Raw genomic sequence first — 23,274 nt, forward strand, 5'->3', positions numbered from 1 at the left:
TCCCTTTATTTTTTTGAGCAGTATATATATATATATATATATATATATATATATATATATATATATATATATATATATATATATATATATATATATATATATATATATATATATATCTATATAGATATCTATATATCTATATCTATATATCTATATATAGATATCTATATATATCTATATCTGTATATCTATATCTATATATCTATATATCTATATATATCTATATCTATATCTATCTATATATTTCCACAAATGTTCACATTTTTCTTCCATTTAGAGTATTTTGTATAGATCATTGACAAAGAAGGACAATTAAATAAATGTTAATCCCACTTTGTAACACAAAAATGTTTGGAAAAAGTCAAGGGATGTGAATACTTTCTGAAGGCACTGTATATAATAACCTAGCCTACCGTAGATGGTTACATTGTGACCTGTAGTCTTTGACCCAGCCAGTCAGTCTATCCAGAGCTGTGTGTGCAGCGGCTCAGAACCAAGATAAAAGGTAGGTGAGCGACACTGACTGCCTCAGAGCACATACCCACAGTGAGGGTAATGGACTGGAGTGAAAGAGGAGGGCATTAGAGCGTCCATCTCAGAGACACACAGGCAGACAAACAGGTAACCCACTCAAACAACAAGGCAGTCTGGAGAGACATGAGTAAGGAGAGGGGGTTCTCTAAGTGAAGATCAGACAGCTGATACCTTTTTCCAAACATAGAGTTGGATGTGCTGAAGCAGTGAAATGTTGAAGGAGTCCCATTCAATTTGTTTAATGATAAAAAGACAGTAAGTAAAATTGTTTATCCATTACACACACAGATTGAGTGGAAAATAAATCAAGCAAGTGCAGAAACAAGCTCCAAAAGCCATTTAGGTTTTGAGCCTGCCAGCTGATCTCTAGTACCTGTGGTTTCTTCATGATCTGGATGAAGAACGTGCGGTTCTTCATGGGGTACACGATGATCAGCACGTCGCCAAAGTCAGTGGGGATGATGCCACGTCGGTAGTCCCTGCTGTGCTCCGACCACACTATGTGAACCTCGTCGTTGCCCAGGTGACGCAGCTGCACCAGAACAAACCACAGGGTTTAGACGCGACCACAACGGCCAGAAAGAACATTTGTTATTCCTATAGAAAGGTTTTAATATTAGGTTAGAGATTACCACAGCTCTGGGTGTTGTGACAAAGCATCTTATCATTTGAATTTCCACTGGAAATTCAAACCACAAAAAAACATTAAATTGAGTATTTTAAAACCAATCATTGAAATTAACTTTACTCTAAAGACATAAAATTGCGTCCAATTTCCATGTTCTATTCATAAATACAAATGAAGTCAGGACAGAAATGACAGGAAATTGGCAGATAGTTAATGTACTGTAGAAGTCTTTTTCAACCAAGGCAGAGGGGAAGTGAGAGAACAGTCTTCCCTCCGTGCTGTGGCTGACATGGACATTGAGTGATGGGTTTAAGGGCGGCCATTCCGCCCAAAAAACTCCTGTCCCTGATTATGTGGCAAAATCAAGGCCTTGCCTCCTCACAGACTGACTCGCTCACTGAGAGGAGGAAGAAAACATCTGCCAATGTACTTGGGTCTAATGAGCCATTAAGAAAACATGGCCTCGCCACCCAAAAAAATGCAATTAGCACATTCTATTATAAGCCCTTAATTATGGTAATGGAATAATGTTCAACAAATCCACAACACGGTGATTGAACACCATGCTCCCTGGTTCATCTCATCTGTACAAGGATCAATGGCTCCAGTGCAGGTCAGGTCAGACCAGACAGGCACAAATTAACCAAGAATGTTGAATATGCATGTCGAGGTTGCCCACAAAAATCCTAAGCATTTTAATTAACATTTGAATATTACACTGAACCAAAATATAAAAACGCAACATGTAAAGTGTTGGTCCCATGTTTCATGAGCTGAAATAAAAGATCAGACATTTTCCATACACACAAAAAGCTTATTTCTCTCAAATTGTGTGCACAAATTTGTTAACATCCCTGTTAGTGAGCAATTGTCCTTTGCCAAGATAATCCATCCACCTGCCAGGTGTGGCATATCAAGAAGCTGATTAAACATAAATCATTACACAGGTGCACCTTGTGCTGGGGACAATAAAAGGCCACTCTAAAATATGCAGTTTTGTCACACAACACAATGCCACAGATGTCTCAAGTTTTGAGGGAGTGTGCAATTATCATGCTGACTGCCAGATTGTCCACCAGAACTGTTGGCAGAGAATTGAATGTTCTAATTTCTCTCCGGTGGGCGAGTGGTTTGCTGATGTCAGCATTGTGAACAGAGTGCCCCGTGGTGATGGTGGGGTTATGGTATGGGCAGCCATAAGCTATGGACAACAATTGCATTTTATTGATGGCAATTTGAACGCACAGAAATACCATGACGAGATCCCGAGGCCCATTTCTTTTAAGGTATCTGTGACCAACAGATGCATATCTGTATTCCCAGTCATGTAAAATCCATAGATTAGGGCCTAATGGATTTATTTCAATTGACTGATTTCCTCATATGAACTGTAACTCAGTAAAAGACCAGGGGATGTGATTAGGAGTCAGGAGAACATGGAAAGTCAGAAAAAGGAGGATATGGGTTTGTGGGTAGGTAGATTTCAATGATATATGAGTAGAGGAGGATGTGAGAAAGGCACGAAATTCTGATTAAATCAGGCGAAGAATCACATCCCTGAAGATATGTGTGCCAATAGAATCACACCTGTGTGCGGCCTAAGTCAAAGGCCCTTGTCCAATTAACCCTCAGTGACCTCCCATCCACACAGCACAGCAGGCCTCTCAGCAGCACAAGTGCTCCCTTCTAAAAACACAGAGCTCAGTTAAGCCCTGGTGCTGGTTGTGAGTGTTGGGCCGGCCGAGCGCCCCTCGCTCTGACATTAGGACCCTACATGGCCTGACCCCCACCTCCCAGGTCGCTCCAACAACCGCATTACTACAGCCAGCTGCTGCTAGGCGCTGCACTACTCTGCCCTAAAGCCCACAATTGGATTGGAGGAATTTATGTTTTTTTCCATTTTCCTTCTTGGTGTAGCTTGGGGCCCATTGATTCTTTCCTGCTTTCCCTCAGATACTCTGGACAGCGAAAGCGTCGCCCTCCCCCACCCGACACAGTATGCAGTTAAGAGCAGGCGGTCGGGCGAGGCTGAAAGTTTATTTGTAAATTGACAGAGAAACTTCCTGCCCGATAAAGCCTCTTTTTCATCCCAATTTTTTATCCCCCTCCCTCCTGTCCTCGTTAGCCTCCACACGCGCCGCCGAGCTGCCAATTTCTGTCTCGCCTTTGGCTAGCGCGGGGCTCTGGGAAGAGTGGGGTGCAATTACAGGGGCTCCCAATCAAATGAATCGAAGCGGGCCGAAGGCATGCTCCAACCCCTCCAGCGCCTCACACCAGCTTGCCAAAATCAAACTAATTTCCGCAGCCACTGAGCACAGGTTTAGTATGGGGTCGGTGCAGGGCTGTTTTTTAGGGGGAGAAGGGCAGATGTGTCGGGGGGTATATGAGGATGGCCTGATGAATTTCCTCTCTCCATGGGACAGCATATGAGAAGACTGGTGGCCCGGGCAGGGGCCTCGCGGCTCATTTCTCCATGCTAACTACTGCTGCCTGTGCTACAGCCAGGTAAACCGCTGAAGCGCCATCGATCGCTCCCGCAGTCATAGCCGGAATTGGATAAAAATGTCCTGCAGGCATCGGCCCGGCGCCTGCACTGACAGGGACAGCTAATGGCTGAATCTGGGCCCCGGTCACAGCACCCAGGGAGGGGGGAACAGGTCCGGGAATCACGGTCATTACCATAGCCACACATGCCCCTTCTTACACGCCTGCCTCTCTCTCTCTCTCTACTCCTCATCCTGCCCAGAGTTTACTAATCAGTGCCAGAACCCAGGAGTTACACCACCTGACCTCAGTTTAGCACAGATTGAAGACCCAAGACGGCACACAAACAGACAGGGCTCGGAGGCCATTTCACTCTGTATACACTGTGTTTGGAGCCTAGTTTTGTACGCAGACATTACATTGTTTGAAGGACTGTGGACCTTGCGACATTATTAGTGTGGTGATAGGTAATTAAACCAGTTTAGGTTAAGGAGCTTTTTCAGTCAATGGCAAACCAACAAACAACTTTTTGTTGTTGATCGTCTTCCCTTTTGCAGGCTTTCCTGACGTTAACTTCTTGGATCTAGAGGGAGTAATCGTACCTTTTTGGTGAGGCAGTCGTCCGAGTTGGACGGCATGCGTGTGGACACATGCAAGATGACTTCCACCGTGGAGGTAGCGTAGTACGGAGCAGTGTGCCCTGTGCTGCCGTTCCTCTGAAGCCCTCCCATGAAGCCACAGTGGGTGGCTAGATCAACCTGAAGGCACACAACACGGTTAGGAGAGTGATGTCAGTGTGTGTATGTGTGTGTGTGTGTGTGTGAGAGAGAGACGAGAGATACTGCAGGGGTGTGTGTTTGTGTACCTCCCATCCCAGGCCAGACACAAAGTCTTCGTAGGCCTGGCTGCCTGCGCTGTTGGACAGGATGGAGCACTTATCTTCCTGACCCTCTCCGATGTAGAACACAGCGATCTTGTGCGTCTCTCTGCTGTAAGACAAAACACACAAGACTTGTTGTTAGAACAATGGCCCTGATGATATTACACTGTTCGACATCCAGGGGTCTGAAATGATTTCGTATAGTATGATGAATTGTCGTCAGACATCTGGATATTCTAAATACGTGTGGTTTCGGTAACGTACGTTTTTAACCTGAGCACGGCTAAGAGAGGGTGAGGCGCTCTACTGCTGCGGAGCGGCTGATGATTTGGGAGTGAGCAGATGGAGGCAGAGAGAGACGCAACTCGGCTACAAATCAAGACGAGCTAACTTGTAGCAGGCGCAATGTTATTTATCATTCCATATAACAGTGCTTGTCTGTCTTGACTGGAGTAGCCTAGAGAATCTAGCTAGCTAAATGAGGTCACGTTTTGCGCTTTCTCCCCAACCCCATTCGGATAAAACAGCAGCCTACCTGTTGGTTGCTCGTTGTCGCCTACTCCTTCTCATTTCGCTAACGTTTAATTCCGTAATTGTATTCCATATCGCATTGCATTCGTGAACTCACTACACACGTTGCCTCTTTGTCGCTTTGATTGGCAAACATTAACAACAAACTACACACGAAGACAACCAGTCATTGTCATGGGACGAACGTCATACAATCTACATTGAAACGTTTCTTTTTTGCTTTTATTACCTTAAAATTGGAAATGTCATGGTATATCCTTGTATGTAACAATGCCACATTAATATTGTAATTTAATTTAGAAAACACCTGTGTGTTACAATAGGCCTATACATATTTTTCTTCAGTATTTGAATATCCGTGCACATCCCTACTCCACACTCAACCCCGTTTAAGATCAGCGTGCTCTGAAATGTGAACCACACACCTCCACACAATACAGCAAAATGTAAAAAAAAAAAATAGTTGGCGCAAATATGGTCTAATATTAGAGCGAGCAGCGTGTGTGTTAGAGTGAGTGCACTCCCCCCCCACCCCCACCTCATGTGACAAACAAAACAAGTGCAGACAGAGTTCCACACATGTGCTTCAGTGTTGCCATGGTGGTGAGTGGCTCTGTGTAAAATCGGGGGAATTTTGCATGTTTCGACACAGGTTGCCATGAGCGGCCCAGGTATGCTCGCTGGTCTGGCAGAATGAGGCCCGATCCTGGGGGTATTCTTTAATAAGCCTCGGTCATTAACAGTGTGGAGTGCCTATTGATCGCTGTGTGTGTGTGTGTGTGTGTGTGTGCGCTGCCGAGCTGTGATCAGCCTGAGATGGTGTGGATTAGGAGGAGAGAAGGAGGGAAGTGTGGAGCTGTTTTAATACGTCTCGCCTTGAGTGTGATCTTTACTGATTTTGAGGAAGGGATGCTTCATTAGTGGGTTTAGGTTCAGAGAAACGGCAGAGATGGATTGCAGGCTTAACTAGAATATAGCCAGCTGAAATCTAGGTTGGTTTATTAAAAAAAAAAGGTCTTCTTTAGAAATTAAACACTATGATACATCATTCAGTAGATTTATTTTTATTTTTTTAAATACCTAACAAGAAGCACATCATGTGTGCCAATGTTATCTAGGGATACAGTGTGTGCTGAAGGGCCCCTAAAAAATTAGCGGGTAAGAACATACCACTGCCTGGAATCCAAATTCTTCAATTCTCTCAAGAGTTTAGAGTTCTTCTTCAGGAGATGAAAGCTTTTCCTGAAAAGGAATAAACAAAACTGAACTCGAATGCACCCATTGACAATTATTCGAATTTTCAAAATGATCAACCAGATGGTACTTTACAGTTTACCAATGCAAAGCCTGTGCCTGTTAATTATTATTTGAATGGTAAAAGACACACTGAAAGTAGGATAGGAAAGTTTCATGTTTCAGTTTGGTTTTTGGTCTGAGAAATAATAGGTGTAGAGGTTTAAATTGGGCTCGGAGCCATTACTAATCTAGTGGAGGGGGTCTCTGCTTCCTTCCCCAGAGGTGTGAGCCTCTCATTACAAGGATGCCACCTGCCAAGGTGGACCTTAGTGAAAACAGTTGGGCACAGTTGCCCTGTGGTGAGAAGATTAACAGGCTACACACCCTGCCAGGCCTTTCCGGCCTTTCTGTTTCTCTCTCTCTGCAAGGTATTCTTCTAACTAGTCTACAGCTGTGTTCGTGGTGGTGTTGTGCTCGGCTCTGTACCTGTGGTCCCATGAGTTCATGCCCAGGTCGTTGAGTAGCAGTCTGCAGAAGTAGAAAGGGGCTTTGGGCTCCTGTGGAGTGGGTTCTCTCTGGCTGGCGGCCTTGACGCTCACGTCTGCATTCCACCTCTTCACCTGCTCTTCTTCCTGCTGTGTCTGCCTGAGGATGGCCTCCACGATGGCCCCCTCCAGCTCTAGGTTCATCCCACAGGGAGAGGGGGCTGGCTGGTTGAGCCTCAGCCGGGGCTCGGGCAGGCACTCAGGGCTACTGTTGCCCAGGTCCTCCAGGAGTTGGTCCAGGACATCCACCTCCTCACAGCCTGACTGGGAGTCCCAGCCTGGGGGGTAGGAGCGCTCAGAGGTCCCCGGCGAGGTGGGCTTGGTGGCGGAGTGGTTGGAGGAGTTTTCACTCGCCTGATGCATCCCATTGACTCCCTCCTGGGTGCGGTAGAGAACCCCTCCGTCCCAGGAGTACTTTCCAGAGATGTCCCTGACGATGACGCGTACCTGGGAGGAGTTGTCGTGGGCTTCCCCTGGAACAGAGAGCTCCGAGGGCACCTGGAGGTAAGACACCAGGGTGCTGTCGTTGAACACAAACAGCTGCAGGTTGGGGCTCTTGAACACCTCAGAGGAGAGTTCTGATGACTCCACAAAGGGGTTGTCGTGGTTCTCATTGACCAGGCTGTGTAGGAGGGCGGGACCACCGCTGAGGGGATGGTGGCCCAGGTGGTTCACGAGGTGTGTCATGATCATCCGTGCCGTCAGAGGGATCAGCTCCACGTTCCGCCTTTTCTTCTCTGTAGGGCAGAGACAAACCATTTCAAAGTCCGCGTGCAGTCGCCAGATGTGATCAGTGTATTTCATACAGTGAAGTCAGGATACAGAATTGAACACCTTGAACTTGGGCTGCCGTCTTCCTGAACCACATTACCACGCGTAGACGTGCTCTCGATCCGCTCACCTTTTCAACACAAAGCCAGCTTACCCATTATAAATCACTAATGGGGTCGTTTTTCATTTCTCACAATGGCACACCTCTGCCGCAAGTAGGTAGCATCTAATCATAGGAGACGACTTTGAAAAGGCCATTGAGTCCGTTACAACGGGAGGAGAGAAAAGGCCGGCAGGGTGCTAATGAGACCGACAAGTTTAAAGCAACAGTGAACAGAGCACTACTCCCCCCGAATCAGATCTATGTAAATGATCCACATGCTCAGGACGACTCCAAAATGAAAAGGAGATACCATGTTACGACACGGGGAAAACAAGACAAGCTCTGCATAGTGACAGTGCTATCAATACCATCACGGCTCATCAAAGTGGAGAAAGCTCTTTAGAGAGCGGGCAGTGCGCCGCATTGTAGATGCACAGGGCCTTTGATGAGACTTAATCAATGTGAGCTGAAAGGGAAATGCATAGTGCTCTTTGGCTGGTCTTCTGAGGCCGTTTGTTATTTCTCTGGACTTTGGAGCGCTGTATGAAAAGTAATGACATAAGCTAGATATTTCAGCTAGGCTTAGCCAACATTGCATCAACGGGTGGGTTCTTGTTGTCGAAACAACGGACTTCTGGATGAGCAGAGGAATACTCTAATACATAACCTAATGGCACTACAAGGTCACTAATAAAAATCATTTTTAGATGTCTCTTTTATAAATGGTCCCTCTCCCTGGGGCAGAGCGCTAATGCCTACCTCTTAAAACATTCCATTCCATGAGTTAGTCTAGTCAATGTTAGTTAAAAACATTTACATTTAATGGAGTAGCAAGCTCCAAATGGAAGGGAACATATTAAAGGTTACATCTCCCTGTAGTTCACCCACTGCTCATTTCCCAGGTGGTTTGGAAGAGGAAGAGTAATGTAGAAAACCAACAGCAGCAGCTGGGCACACACACACCTTAGATGACAGGTCACTCACAAGCATTCTCTCTCTCTGTCACACACACACACTCTGTCACACAAACACACACACACTCTGTCACACAAACACACACACTCTCTGTCACACAAACACACACACTCTCTGTCACACAAACACACACACTCTCTGTCACACAAACACACACACTCTCTGTCACACAAACACACACACACTCTGTCACACAAACACACACACTCTCTGTCACACAAACACACACACTCTCTGTCACACAAACACACACACTCTCTGTCACACAAACACACACACTCTCTGTCACACAAACACACACTCTGTCACACAAACGCACACAACCCTCCTTTCATTTCGCTGTCAGCCCAGTGCAATCTCCCACACAGCAGGTATTAAACGGGTGGCACCTCGTCTCCCCATTCTGCCTCACGCTGTGCTGGAGACAGTAGTGAGGCCGGTGACGGCGGCGAGGTCTCTGGTCTCCTTACCCTCGGCCACGGTGAGCAGGCTGCCCAAGTCTGCAGCAGTGTGAGAGAGAAGGGGCTCTGAGCTCTGGACCTGGCCCAGCATGAGGAAGGGGTCGTAGTCAGTGGAGAGGTCAGACAGACTCAGGAGGTAGTGGCTCTGCTGGGTGTGCAGGTTGGAGCCAGAGACACAGCAGTGTAACACCTACGGGACAGAGGGTAGGAGTCAGCTCCTAGCGCGGTTCAAACCACCACAGGAGAAAGAGAGTGGGAGCCTTGCATGCAGTCACTGCTGCGGTTTCTTTGTGTGGCTTGCTGCACAGCATCAACAAATACATGGGACTCAGAAATTAGACACATTACACACTCATACAGACAGTACCCAGTCTGCCTGAGAGTTACAGAATATCAGTTGGGACTGGCCGGCAGCGGGAGACAGTGAACACCTGAACAACACTGACCTTCCAGTAACTGAAACAGAGTAAGGAAGTAACTAGGCAAGTCAATGTAAAAGGATACAGTAATGTCAAACGCAGAGGTTCCCGGGTAGGGACGCGAGCATTGAATGGTTCAGGCACACATGTAGGGGTACTATATGGTCTGTTGCCATGGTGAGCCTCCACCTGAAGGAGAAGAGGTGCTTCACTGCCACCTCTCTCCTGTGATGAGTGAGTATCGATCTGCATAACAGATGGTGCGGCGTCTGACCGTTGGGTTGGCAGGGCTAGATAAGACGGGTTGGCAGGGCTAGATAAGACGGGTTGGCAGGGCTAGATAAGACGGGTTGGCAGGGCTAGATAAGACGGGTTGGCAGGGCTAGATAAGACGGGTTGGCAGGGCTAGATAAGACGGGTTGGCAGGGCTAGATAAGACGGGTTGGCAGGGCTAGATAAGACGGGTTGGCAGGGCTAGATAAGACGGGTTGGCAGGGCTAGATAAGACGGGTTGGCAGGGCTAGATAAGACGGGTTGGCACGGCTAGATAAGACGGGTTGGCAGGGCTAGATAAGACGGGTTGGCAGGGCTAGATAAGTTGGGTTGGCAGGGCTAGATAAGACGGGTTGGCAGGGCTAGATAAGACGGGTTGGCAGGGCTAGATAAGACGGGTTGGCAGGGCTAGATAAGACGGGTTGGCAGTTGAGACGTGCTAGTCCAGTTGATTACACTGATTGGCCAGGTTACCTCTGATTTAATTAAGACTTTATCCCTCTGCTCATGTTGCCACAAACATGCACCCGCACACATACACGCAACCACATACACACAAACACACGCACTCAGACACTCACACAAACACCTATGTTTGGAAGTAGGTGGAAGTATTTGGAAGTATGTAAATGATAAGTTGTCTACTGGTTTTTGTCAAAGTAGGTTTTTGTTTATTGTTTAAAAAAAAAAATGTAAAAAGGAAAAGAACATTTGGAAGCGATGCCTGACATACCAGACAATAGCAAACGGTGGGGCCTCTCACACAGAGGGTGGACTTGGTAAACCCATTGTGGAGGCTGGTCTATGTAAATGAATGGCTAATCCCATTCAACACACACACACACACACACACACACACACACACACACACACACACACACTTGGCTGAGCCTCAGAGAGGAGAGGTGCAGGTCCTGTCATCTGAAACAGTATTGTGTGGGGAAATGCAGACAGTATGTGGATTATAATGCCTTACAGTCCTCTGGGCATTGGGGGGGGGTTATGGTGAAAAGACCAGAACCAAACAGCTGCCACACCAAAGCCCCAAAGTGGTTCCTCTGTGGATGGGGAAAAAAAGCTTCTGCTTGCTTGACGACTAAGTGGCTGCACCTCGCATAGCAACAGTTCCAGGAAGGTAACACACACCCGAACAAACATGGATACGTGTAGACACATATGCACACACACTCATGGATGCACAAAAACATGCACACAAGCAAACACACACACACACAAAAACAGAGCGAGGGTGCAGCTGCTGAGGCAGGCAGAGAGCAGATGGAGGACACGGTATGGAGGTCCAGTGAACCAATAAGGTCCAGAGCAATCATGCCTTTTGCACAGACCAGCCTCATGCTGTTAGACACAAATACAAATACACCAACTACCAAGCTCAAATCCTGAGGTGCAGAAATGTTCCATCTTTACTCATCAGCGTATGAACGGGTCACTTTTAAGTTGAATCTGTTCATTGACGATTTGGTATGAGACACAACTAACGAGTTACTATAACAAATCCAAAAGAGATGCACAAACTAGACAAAACGCTTGACTCATTTTGTGAGGTTTACTGGAACGTAAATGAGTGCCTAGCTTAAAAGACTGAGTAGAAAATATTTAAAAGAAAGTGTTTTTTTGGGGGGAGTATAGTTTGAAGTCCATTTGATATGGGAGACCAGTAGAGATGTGTAGTTTGTGTGTGCGTGATATTTTTCTGGTTTTATTACATTAAATGTTGTCCAAATATAAAAGAAGAGGACCAGCATTTCAGTAAGATCAGGGTAACGCTGATGTACCAAGGATGATATTAAGTGACACTTTACTTGTATGTGCACAATAGAACAACCAATTAAATGTATTTATTATTTATTTCCTACATAACAGCTGCAGTCTCTCCCATATTAAGAGATATTAAATTCAAAAGTAGACAGGCTTTTAAATCCAGGCTTATCAAGTGGACAAAGGCATATTTAAATAATTTGACCATTTCTTATCAGGGGTGACATCCATATAAAGGTTTGTTCTTGACCGCATCTGTCAAACCTCCACTGAATAATACCTAATTCATTTAGCTCAGCCTCTTCCTGTGTTTATTCACTAAATTATTATTTTTTTAAAATGTATTTTAAACTTTATTTAACTGGGCAAGTCAGTTAAGAACAATTTCTTATTTTCAATGACGGTCTAGGAACAGCGGGTTAACTGCCTTGTTCAGGGGCAGAACGACAGATTTTTCATCTTGTCAGCTCAGGGATTCGATCTTGCAACCTTCCGGTTACTAGTCCAACGCTCTAACCATTAGGCTACCTGCCGCCCCAAATAAGGGTTCAAACACCCAATCGGGGAAAAAGTAAGAAAAATACTTCCCTGTTATAAATGAATGTTTTTGAGTATCACATGTGCATTACCAAACAGGTGAGGTGGTTTGGTAGACATTCTCACATAACAGTAGAAACTGGAAGCAAAAATTGGAAACTTCATTTCCAAGGCGGCATGGAACACATTTCAAAATGTCAAATAGGGCTTCTGAAGAGGGCTGTGGTGGGGGTTAGACAAATTACTATGACACTATTATTTTCTGTTACCCACCCTGTAGATGTAGTCGAGCAGAGGGGCCTTGTGGGATGTGGGGTCCTCCAGCACGGGCATGGTGATGGGCTCCAGCAACATACTCAGGGGCATGGCCATGCACCAGTCCAGCAGGCACAGCAGCAAAGACACCATCAGCTGAGTCACACAAAGAGAGGAGAGGCTTTTCCATTAGCCCAGTGCCCTCCACACACACAATGAAGCCTCATGCAGGCAAATATAATTAGTAAAGCAGCTAGGGAGGAGATGAGCAATGGGGAGAGGTAAGGAGGGACTGAAAGTGGGAGAGTCAGGGCTGGAGAGAGAAACAGAAAGCAGGAGGGGGGAGACAGATAGAACAAGATTCCTGAGCAAGTGCATTTGCTATATCTATGAAGAAAGGGTCCTTCAGACTTCAGCCATTTTATGCTGGTTCAATTTCCTGTACCTTTTTGTCAGCCTCCACCGTCGAGTGCTCTGCGCTCGGCAACAGAAATGCTATAGTGGCCACAAAGATCTGCATGGGACGAAACAAAGATGAGGATACTTTGACGACATGTATTTCGCGAGTGATAGTGAATATGCATGTCTCATATCAGGAAGGTGAAGAGGAGCCGTGTAAACCTGCCTCTATGATTTTCTTTGGGAGAGAGCACTCTAGCCTCTGGAGGTGTTCCCAGTGAGAGATGAGGAGCTGGAACAGGTCACAGGCTACCTGAGCCACAGCTTTGTTCCCAAACTGACCAGAGAGGGGACAGGAGAACAAGATATCCAGGTTAAAAACTCTGGGAAGTCGTAGGATGAGTAGTTGTACAAAACTAGGACGGGGACCATCTGGCACAACAGAAAAAGGTATGAAAATGTCTTATTTCTGCAATGACCTTTCTTTCAAATTACAGTTCATTAATGGACTGACTGGCAGACAGCTGAACATAGTAATTTGGAATTCAGGGCACAGTAATGAAACTTCCTGTTTTCTGGCTGAGAGCCTCTTGACATATAACAAGGGCAGACAATGCAGAAATGGCCCAACACAAAAAGAGACCGTGAGAGTTTAGCACCTGCTTTTAGAAAAGCAGCCCTCCCTCGCCTCCACCCCTCTAACATCCCCTTTCTTTTGGGCCGGCAGAGTGTGTGTCAAGTTTGGTTGGGAAGTGATTACTGCGCCATTAGAAGGAAGGACTGAAATAGTAGGAAACTAGAGGAGAGATGTGGTTGCTTAAATTGGCCTGCATCCACTGAGCGAGTGGCCTGGAAATTACGCCACAGCCCTCGAGCTCTTTCCCCAAACAACCCCAGAAAGCACTGGTTCCCTCTGTATCTAACCACTGATACACAGGGGAGCCGAGGTCTTCAAATAAAGATGTTTCAGTCACACCACAGAACACCTTGTCACTCACAGGCGCTGACGCATAAAACGCACTGACCTTTAGTGTTACGCCCAGAACATTGATGGCATCCTCGACCTGGTGGTGAATATTTTGCTGCATCAGCTCCTCACATACCCACAGGCCCAGACTACATACAGCTATACACCTAGAACACACAGCAGACCAGTGAGAATACTGATATACGCTATGGGACCATTCATTCACTTACTGGTGTTGCATCTCTGTTCAATTACACTACCTCTCGATACTTCTTTCTTGAATTCAACAATTCAGCAAATATTTTATTTCAATCTGCTACTTATTTGAAATATGAATCTTAATCCACTCGATACAAATCAGTCCCATTGCTTCCAAACCACCTTTATTCTGCACCCCTATCCCTCCATACCTGGCCGCTTCATAGGGTTCATTCCGTGCCGTCTTCAGTAAGATGTTGACCAGATAGTCCTGAAGGGAAAGGGCAGAGAGAAGACATGATAATGATCACTTCACATACCATCCAAACATTCCATCTTTTCCATCAAAATACACATTTTGTAACTACAGGGAACTGCTATACATTTTTTTTTAAATGAGTTTGCCGTCTGAGCATTTACTAAAAGGTCAAAGGACATGGAAGAACTCTGAATACCTTGATGTCCTCGTTCCCGACGACGATGTCATCAGTTCCGGGAACGGTCTGCAGTAGTGGAATCTGCAGATAAAGGTTGGGAAAACAGACCAGCGACCCAAGGACGGTCTGTGCTTCTATCCTCGGAGCCTTTCAGAGGAAAATAAAACACTTCCATCATCACGGCTACAGAACATGAAACATTATGCTTTCAGAAAATTCATCCAAGAGCTGCTGCCTTATGACCTTGTGTTGAATTCAGCGCAGTACATTCAACACACTCCAATCTGAACTTCAGAATGATGTTTAGGACAATATGTTTAAAACGTCTTTGGGATCTGGGGGCAGTATTAAGTAGCTTGGATGAATAAGGTGCCCAGAGTAAACTGCCTGCTACTCAGGCCCAAAAGCTAGAATATGCATATTAGTAGATTTGGATAGAAAACACTCCGAAGTTTCTAAAACTGTTTGAATGATGTCTGTGAGTATAACAGAACTCATATGGCAGGCAAAAACCAGAGAAAAAAATCCAACCAGGAAGTGGGATATCTGAGATTTGTAGTTTTTCAAGTGATTGCCTATCTAATATACAGTGTCTGTGGGGTCATATTGCACTTCCTAAGGCTTCCACTAGATTTACATTTTAGTCATTTAGCAGACGCTCTTATCCAGAGCGACTTACAGTAGTGAATTCATACATTTCATATATTTTATTATTATTATTTTATTTTTATTGTACTGGCCCCCCGTGGGAATCGAACCCACAACCCTGGCGTTGCACACACCATGCTGGCGTTGCAAACACCATGCTCTACCAACTGAGCCACAGGGAAGACAGATGTCAATACTCTTTAGAACGTTGTTACATGCTTCTACTGTGAAGGGGGAGAGAATAAGAGCTGTTGGAATCAGGGGTCTGGCAGAATGCCATGAGCCAAGTCACGCACGCGGCCGTGAGAGTGAGCTGCGTTCCTTTTCATTTCTAAAGACAAAGGAATTGTCCGGTTGGAATATTATTGAAGATTTATGATAAAAACATCCTAAAGTTTGATTGTATACATCGTTTGACATGTTTCTACAAACTGTAATGGAACTTTTTTGTCTTTTCGTCTGGACTATGTGCATGCGGAATAGTGAACTGAACGCGCAAACAAAAAGGAGGTATTTGGACAAAGATTAACTTTATCGAACAAAACAAACATTTATTGTGGAACTGGGATTCCTGGGAGTGCATTCTGATGAAGATCATCAAAGGTAAGTGAATATTTATAACACCATTTCTGACATGTTGACGCCACAACATGGCGGGTATCTGTATGGCTTGTTTTGGTGACTGAGCGCTGTACTCAGATTATCGCAAGGTGTGCTTTCGCCGTGAAGCTTTTTTGAAATCTGACACAGCGGTTCCATTAAGGAGAAGTTTATCTATAATCCTATGCATAACTCTTGTATCTTTCATCAAAGTTTATCATGAGTATTTCTGTAAATTGATGTGGCTCTCTGCAAAATCACCGGCTGTTTTGTAGGCAAAACATTACTGAACATAACGCGCCAATGTAAACTGAGATTTTTTGATATAAATATGAACTTTATCGAAAAAAAACATACATGTATTGTGTAATATGAAGTCCTATGAGTGACATCTAATGAAGATCATCAAAGGTTAGTGATTAATTTTATCTCTATTTCTGCTTTTTGTGACTTCTCTCTTTGGCTGGAAAATGGCTGTATGTTTTTTTGTGACTAGGCGCTGACCTAACATAATCGTATGGTTTGCTTTCACCGTAAAGCCTTTTTGAAAATCAGACAATGTGGCTGGATTAACAAGAAGTGCATCTTTAAAATGGTGTATAATACTTGTATGTATGAGGAATTTTAATTATGAGATTTCAGTTGTTTTGAATTTGGCGCCCTGCAATTTCACTGGCTGTTGTCGAGGTGGGACGCTAGCGTCCCACATATCCCAGAGAGGTTTGAATGACCTTAAATGTTATTACATCAAATATTGCACTTTAATATTTACATTAGCCAACTGATATAATTCAGTTGTAACTAATACAATGTAAGACTTGGCATATTGTGTGTGTGTGTAGACCTGCGTACCTCGGAGGAGTCGTTGCTGAGGACGCGTGCTGCAGCGGTGATGACGTCTCCCACCAGCATGGTGAAGCCAGGCAGGCCCAGGAAGAAGAAGCGCGGGGAAAAGGAACGGATCACCGTGTTCAGAACGTCCTGGGAGGGATCACACACACACACACACACACACACACACACACACACAGATGGTTATGGTCAATGGATTGATTGGTTGAACGATCAGTAAAACACACCTGTTTTGTAAGCAGGTTGCATGTATTTCTGAGTGTATTGTGGGGAATGGACAGGCACTGAGCTCTGGAAAGGAACGATAGCATAGTAGTCCCTCCCAAATTAGCATAAATATGACAACAGTGCACTCGGGAGAGCACAGAATTTCACAGTCCATCTTTTACAAAACAAAAAATGAGATTGGGAACGAGGTGGAGGAGGAAAAGAGAGGCGAATGGGAGAAAGAGGCAGCAGATGGGTTGATAACAGCACAAAGGAGGGAGAATGGTGGAACAAAAGACCAGCAACTTTCCACACACACGTAATTAAAGCCAGGGATAAGGTATTGTTCAGGTACACAGTGCGCTCTCTGTGCCAGATGGATGCTGACATTAAAAAGAGGGATTTCTCTATAGTACAGCTACAGATAGTACAGCTCCATAATAAAAATGGTCGACGACCATCTTATTACCCTGATGGCTAGTCAAAGTACAGTCATTTTGCCTTAAATGTCAGGAGTGAACTGAAATTCTTTATGAGATAAGAATGGAAAAGGCCTACATAAGGGGAGACTGGTTTGCCCGCTTATCTTTGGTAAGCCAGTGTGTGTGTGTGTGTGTGTGTGTGTGCTAGAGGTCGACCGATTAATCGGAATGGCCGATTAATTAGGGCCGATTTCAAGTTTTCATAACAATCGGTATTTTAGGCCACCGATTTGCCGAGATATATATATATATATATATATATATATATATATATACATATACATATACATATATACATATATATATATATATTTTTTTTTTACACCTTTATTTAACTAGGCAAGTCAGATTAAGAACACATTATTTACAATGACGGCCTAGAAACGGGGGTTAACTGCCTTGTTCAGGGGGGATTAGTTTTTGCAACCTTCAGTTACCAGTCCAACGCTCTAACCACCTGCCTTACATTGCACTCCACAAGGATTAACAGGCTGACTACCTGTAACACGAGGGCAGCAAGAAGCAAAGGTAAGATGCTAGTTAGCATTAGACTTATAAAAAAGTATAAATTTTAACATAATCACTAGTTAACTACACATGGCTGATGATATTACTAGTTCATCCAACGTGTCCTGCGTTGCATATGATCGATGCGGTGCCTGTTCATTTTCATTGAATCACAGCCTACTTCGACAAACGGGTGTTGATTTAACAAGCGCATTTGCGAAAAAAGTACTGTCGTTGCACCAATGTACCTAACAGGAATATTTAGACTTGGTCACCCGTTAGATAAAATACGGAATGGTATGTCACCGAAAGAAAAAAACTTTTGTTTTCGAGATGATAGTTTCCAGATTCGACCATATTAATGACCCAAGGCTCGTATTTCTGTGTGTTTATTATAATTAAGTCTATGATTTGATAGAGCAGTCTGACTGAGCGGTGGTAGGCAGCAGCAGGCTCGTAAAAGCATTCATTCAAACAGCCCTTCGCTGTGCTTCAAGCATTGCGCTGTTTATGACTTCAACCTGGGTGGGTATAATTTGTGGAACATTCCAACAGGAATCTATTCCAAAAACTTCGTAAATAACAAGGTTTCCAAAAAACAACGCATACAAAGTTGTATAGCGGCAGAATAAGATACTGGGTAGGGAGTGGTCTACTTCATTGCGTTTTTCACTCATCACGTTTATTCCGAAAAATGTCTGTCCTCACGTCTGTTTGCCTATGGACAAACATTAAGAATAAACTACGTGGTGAGTTGATGCCTATTCGGCAGCTAGTTAGCTAGGTTTGTACGCGTTGCTACTTTGTATGCGTTGTTGGTTGGCAACCTTTTACTTTACGTTTTTTGGAACAGATTCCTGTTGGAACGTTCCACAAATTATACCCACCCCTTCAAGCCTATCAACTCCCAAGATTAGGCTGGTGTAACCGATGTGAAATGGCTAGCTAGTTAGCCGGGTGCACGCTAATAGCGTTTCAAACGTCACTCGCTCTGAGACTTGGAGTAGTTTTTCCCCTTCCTCTGCATGGGTAACGCTGTTGTCGATGTGTTCCTCGGCTTTTTTGGACCTCCAATAATCGGTATCGGCGTTGAAAAATCATAGTCGGTCGACCTCTAGTGTGTGCGCGCAGAGACAAAATCCAGGCCCGGGAACACCTGCCTTCTGGGTAGCTGTAAATGTGTGTAAATCAGGTCGTTCAAACAGTGGCCGTGTCTCCCCGAGTGCTAAACCCCAGTGCACCTCAACAAAACACCCGGCACACTCCGCACACCTCCACCCCCACTCTGCCCCTACCAACCAACCCACCCGCTACATTAATCACCTCAAATTAAGCCTTTGTAAACACAGAGCAGGGGGAACAAAGGAGGAATATAAAAACAAGCAGGCAATAAGGAACAAGTCAAAACATACACAGCGCGGGCAGAAGACAAAAATTGGTTTGGAGCATTAAGGCTTGGAGGCCCATTTTACCATCATTTCTGACGTAATTGACCTCTGAAAGGCGTAATGTGGCGAACAGTCTGTGGTAATTAGCTGCCAACAAACTGTCGGCTGATTGCCTGAAATGAGCATTTTAAGGCAAGTGACAAACCTACAAAGCATTTCCATTGTGCATGTAAGTAGAGGGAGCTGGTTGTGAAATGAATGTGTGGTAGTAGAGATGGGAATTGGTCCTGTGTGGTGGGGCTGAGGGTTAGCAGTGGGATTGGCCTGCTCTGCTCAACAAAAGGTGCATTAACACTACCCCGACAGGAGGCTTCTTAAAACCCTTTCATTCTGCCATGTTGAAGGCACACAGGAAATGAGCCTCAGTCTTTACAGTGCCTTTAGAAAGTATTGACACCCCTGGACTTTTTCCACTTTGTTGTGTTACAGACTGAATTAAAAATGTATTACATTTAGAATTTTTTTGTCACTGGCCTACACACAATACCTCATAATGCCAAAGTGGAATTATGTTTTTACAAATTAATTACATTTACATTTTAGTCATTTAGCAGACGCTCTTATCCAGAGCGACTTCACAGTAGTGAATGCATACATTTCATTTCATGCATTTTTATTTAAAAAAAATGTTGTACTGGCCCCCCGTGGGAATCGAACCCACAACCATGGTGTTGCACACACCATGCTGGCGTTGCAAACACCATTGCTCTACCAACTGAGCCACAGGGAAGACTTAATAAAACATTTAAACTTTAACGCTGAAATGTCTTGAGTCGATAAGTATTCAACCCCTTCGTTGAATACTTATAACAACACTTTTTGCATATAACAGGTGCAATACGCAGAAATCGCAAAAATTCAAATAGTTTGCCAAATTTAAGTTTGTGACAAAACAAGCAAGCAGTGTAGAGAATCACTGTACCATCTACACTACTGGGAAATATCTTTCCAATAACCAAAAATATTGTATTTTCAGCTGATGTGCAAAACAAAACTTAAGAACAGGAAGCATGAAAATAGAGCACAAACAGATCTACCTCTTCCTAGACTTGCTGTCAATGAGAATGATAGATCTATACCTCACATTTTTTGATGATGTTGTCACTTTTACCCCTTTCTCACCCCAATTTCATGGTATCCAATTGGTAGTTACAGTCTTCTCATCGCTGCAACTCCCATACGGACTCAGGATAGGCGAAGGTCAAGAGCCCTGCATCCTCCGAAACACAACCCAATCAAGCCGCACAGCTTCGAGACACAATGCCCACTTAACCCGGAAGGCAGCCGCACCAACGTGTCAGAGGAAACCGTGCACCTGGCGACCGTGTCAGTGTGCACTGCGCCCGGCCCGCCACAGGAGTTGCTAGTGCGAGATGGGACATCCCTGCCGGTCGAAACCTCCCCTAACCCGACGCTGGGCCAATTGTGCGCCGCCCAATGGGTTTCCCGGTCGGGGCCGGCTGCGACAGAGCCTGGACTCGAACCCAGAATCTCTAGTGGCACAGCTAGCACTGCAGTGCCTTAGACCACTGCGCCACTCGGGAGGCTATACCTCACATTTCTATGTGAATTTGGTTAGGTGGCCCAAAAAGTAACATACTGCAGCTTTAACATGATTTTTGAATGACTACCTCTGTACCCCACACCAAGGTTCCTCAGTCGAGTAGTGAATTTCTAACACAGGTTAAACTACAAAGACCAGGGAGGTTTTCCAATGCCTCACAAAGACGGGCACCTATTGGTAGATGAGTAAAAAAACAAAAACAGACATTGAATATCCCTTTGAGCATGGTGAAGTTAATAATTACACTTTGGATGGTGTATCAATACACCCAGTCACTACAAAAACACAGGCGTCTTCCTAACTCAGTTGCCAGAGAGGCCTCATGATTTCACCATGAGGCCAATGGTGACTTTAAAACAGTTAGAGTTTAATGGCTGCGATAGGAGAAAACTGAGGATGGATCATCAACATAGTAAACTCAGCAAAAAAAGAAACGTCCTCTCCCTGTCAACTGCGTTTATTTTCAGCAAACTTAACATGTGTAAATATTTGTATGAACATAAGATTCAACAGACAAACTGAACAAGTTCCACAGACACGTGACTAACATAAATGGAATAATGTGTCCCTGAACAAAGGGGGGGGGGCAAAAATCAACATTCACCATCTGGTGTGGCCACCAGCTGCATTAAGTACTGCAGTGCATCTCCTCCTCATAAACTGCACCAGATGTGGCAGTTCTTGCTGTGAGATGTTACCCCACTCTTCCACCAAGGCACCTGCAAGTTCCCAGACATTTCTGGGGGGAATGACCCTAGCCCTCACCCTCCAATCCAACAGGTCCCAGACATGCTCAATGGGATTGAGATCCGGGCTCTTCGCTTGCCATGGCAGAACAATGACATTCCTGTCTTACAGGAAATCACACACAGAACGAGCAGTATGGCTGGTGGCATTGTCATGCTGGAGGGTCATGTCAGGATGAGCCTGCAGGAAGGGTACCACATGAAGGAGGAGGATGTCTTCCCTGTAACGCACAGCGTTGATTGCCTGCAATGACAACAAGCTCAGTCCAATGATGCTGTGACACACCGCCCCAGACCATGACGGACCCTCCACCTCCAAATCGATCCCGCTCCAGAGTACAGGCCTCGGTGTAACGCTCATTCCTTCGACCATAAACGTGAATCCGACCATCACCCCTGGTGAGACAAAACTGCGACTCGTCAGTGAAGAGCACTTTTTGCCAGTCCTGTCTGGTCCAGCGACGGTGGGTTTGTGCCCATAGGCGACAGAGTGAAAAGAAGGAAGCCTGTAAAGAATAAAAATATAAAACATGCATCTTGTTTGCAACAAGGCACTCAAGTAATACTGCAAAAAATGTGGCAAAGCAATTCACTTTTTTCCTGAATACAAAGTGTTGCATTGGATTTGCCCCAAACATATTACTGAGTACCACTCTCCATATTTTCAAGCATAGTGGTGGCTTCATCATGTTATGAATAGGCTTGTAGTCGTTAAGGACTGGCCGTTTGGTAAAAAAAAGAAAAAGAAAGCGGAATGGAGCTAAGCACAGGCAAAATCCAAGAGGAAAACCTGGTTCAGCCTGCTTTCCACCAGACACTGGGAGATCAATTCACTCAGCAGTAACCTAAACTAACCTAAAACACAAGGCCAAATCTACACTGGAGTTGCTTACCAAGAAGATAGTGAATGTTCCTGAATGGAACTTACAGTTTGTACTTAAATCTGCTTCATAATCTATGGCAAGACCTGAAAATGGTTTGACAGAGCTTGAAGAATTTAAAAAAAAATATTTTTTAAAAAGGGAAAATGTTGCAGAATCCAGGTGTGGAAAGCTCTCAGAAAGACTCACAGCTGTAATTGCTGCCAAAGATGCTTCTACAAAGTATTGACTCAGGGGTGCAAATACTTATGTAAATGAAATTATTCTGAATTTAATTTTCAATAAATAAAATATATACCGTATATTTTGTCTTTATGGGGTATTGTGTGTAGATGGGTGAGAATTATTATTTTTTTCCCTAACTTTTCAATTCAGGCTGGAAGAACAAAATGCAGAATAAGTCAAAGGGTATGAATACTTTCTGAAACCACTGTATTAGAGTTTTATTTTTTATATATGTTTTACAAATGTTCACATTTTTCTTCCACTTTGACAGTTTTTTTTGTCAATGATCTACACAAAATACTGTCACAATTTTAATCCCACTTTGTAAAACCATTTTTTTGGGGAAAAAGTCAAGGGGTGTGAATACTTTTTAAAGGCTCTGTACAAATGGAATGAAATACACTGCTCAAAAAAATAAAGGGAACACTTAAACAACACAATGTAACTCCAAGTCAATCACACTTCTGTGAACTCAAACTGTCCACTTAGGAAGCAACACTGATTGACAATAAATTTCACATGCTGTTGTGCAAATGGAATAGACAACAGGTGGAAATTATAGGCAATTAGCAAGACACCCCCAATAAAGGAGTGGTTCTGCAGGTGGGGACCACAGACCTCTTCTCAGTTCCTATGCTTCCTGGCTGATGTTTTGGTCACTTTTGAATGCTGGCGGTGCTTTCACTCTAGTGGTAGCATGAG

At 44.5% G+C, this 23,274-nt stretch overlaps 1 protein-coding gene across 4 annotated transcripts in view; it reads right to left on the minus strand.

Moving 5' to 3' along the window:
- Positions 1-23,274, minus strand: part of LOC115162445 (ral GTPase-activating protein subunit alpha-2) — a 151,982-nt gene that overhangs the window by 54,297 nt on the left and 74,411 nt on the right. For all 4 annotated transcript variants that reach the window (XM_029713754.1, XM_029713753.1, XM_029713752.1 and 1 more), the window contains 13 exons: positions 16,513-16,641; positions 14,431-14,559; positions 14,188-14,246; positions 13,836-13,944; positions 13,037-13,147; positions 12,857-12,925; positions 12,430-12,567; positions 9,158-9,338; positions 6,780-7,575; positions 6,228-6,299; positions 4,512-4,635; positions 4,249-4,404; positions 908-1,066 (listed from right to left, as the gene is read on the minus strand). In XM_029713754.1, the coding sequence (XP_029569614.1) occupies positions 908-1,066; positions 4,249-4,404; positions 4,512-4,635; positions 6,228-6,299; positions 6,780-7,575; positions 9,158-9,338; positions 12,430-12,567; positions 12,857-12,925; positions 13,037-13,147; positions 13,836-13,944; positions 14,188-14,246; positions 14,431-14,559; positions 16,513-16,641 (2,232 nt within the window). The remainder of the gene's footprint in view (positions 1-907; positions 1,067-4,248; positions 4,405-4,511; positions 4,636-6,227; positions 6,300-6,779; positions 7,576-9,157; positions 9,339-12,429; positions 12,568-12,856; positions 12,926-13,036; positions 13,148-13,835; positions 13,945-14,187; positions 14,247-14,430; positions 14,560-16,512; positions 16,642-23,274) is intronic.

Source organism: Salmo trutta, chromosome 25 (assembly GCF_901001165.1).
Source record: "Salmo trutta chromosome 25, fSalTru1.1, whole genome shotgun sequence".
Lineage (NCBI taxonomy): Eukaryota > Metazoa > Chordata > Actinopteri > Salmoniformes > Salmonidae > Salmo > Salmo trutta.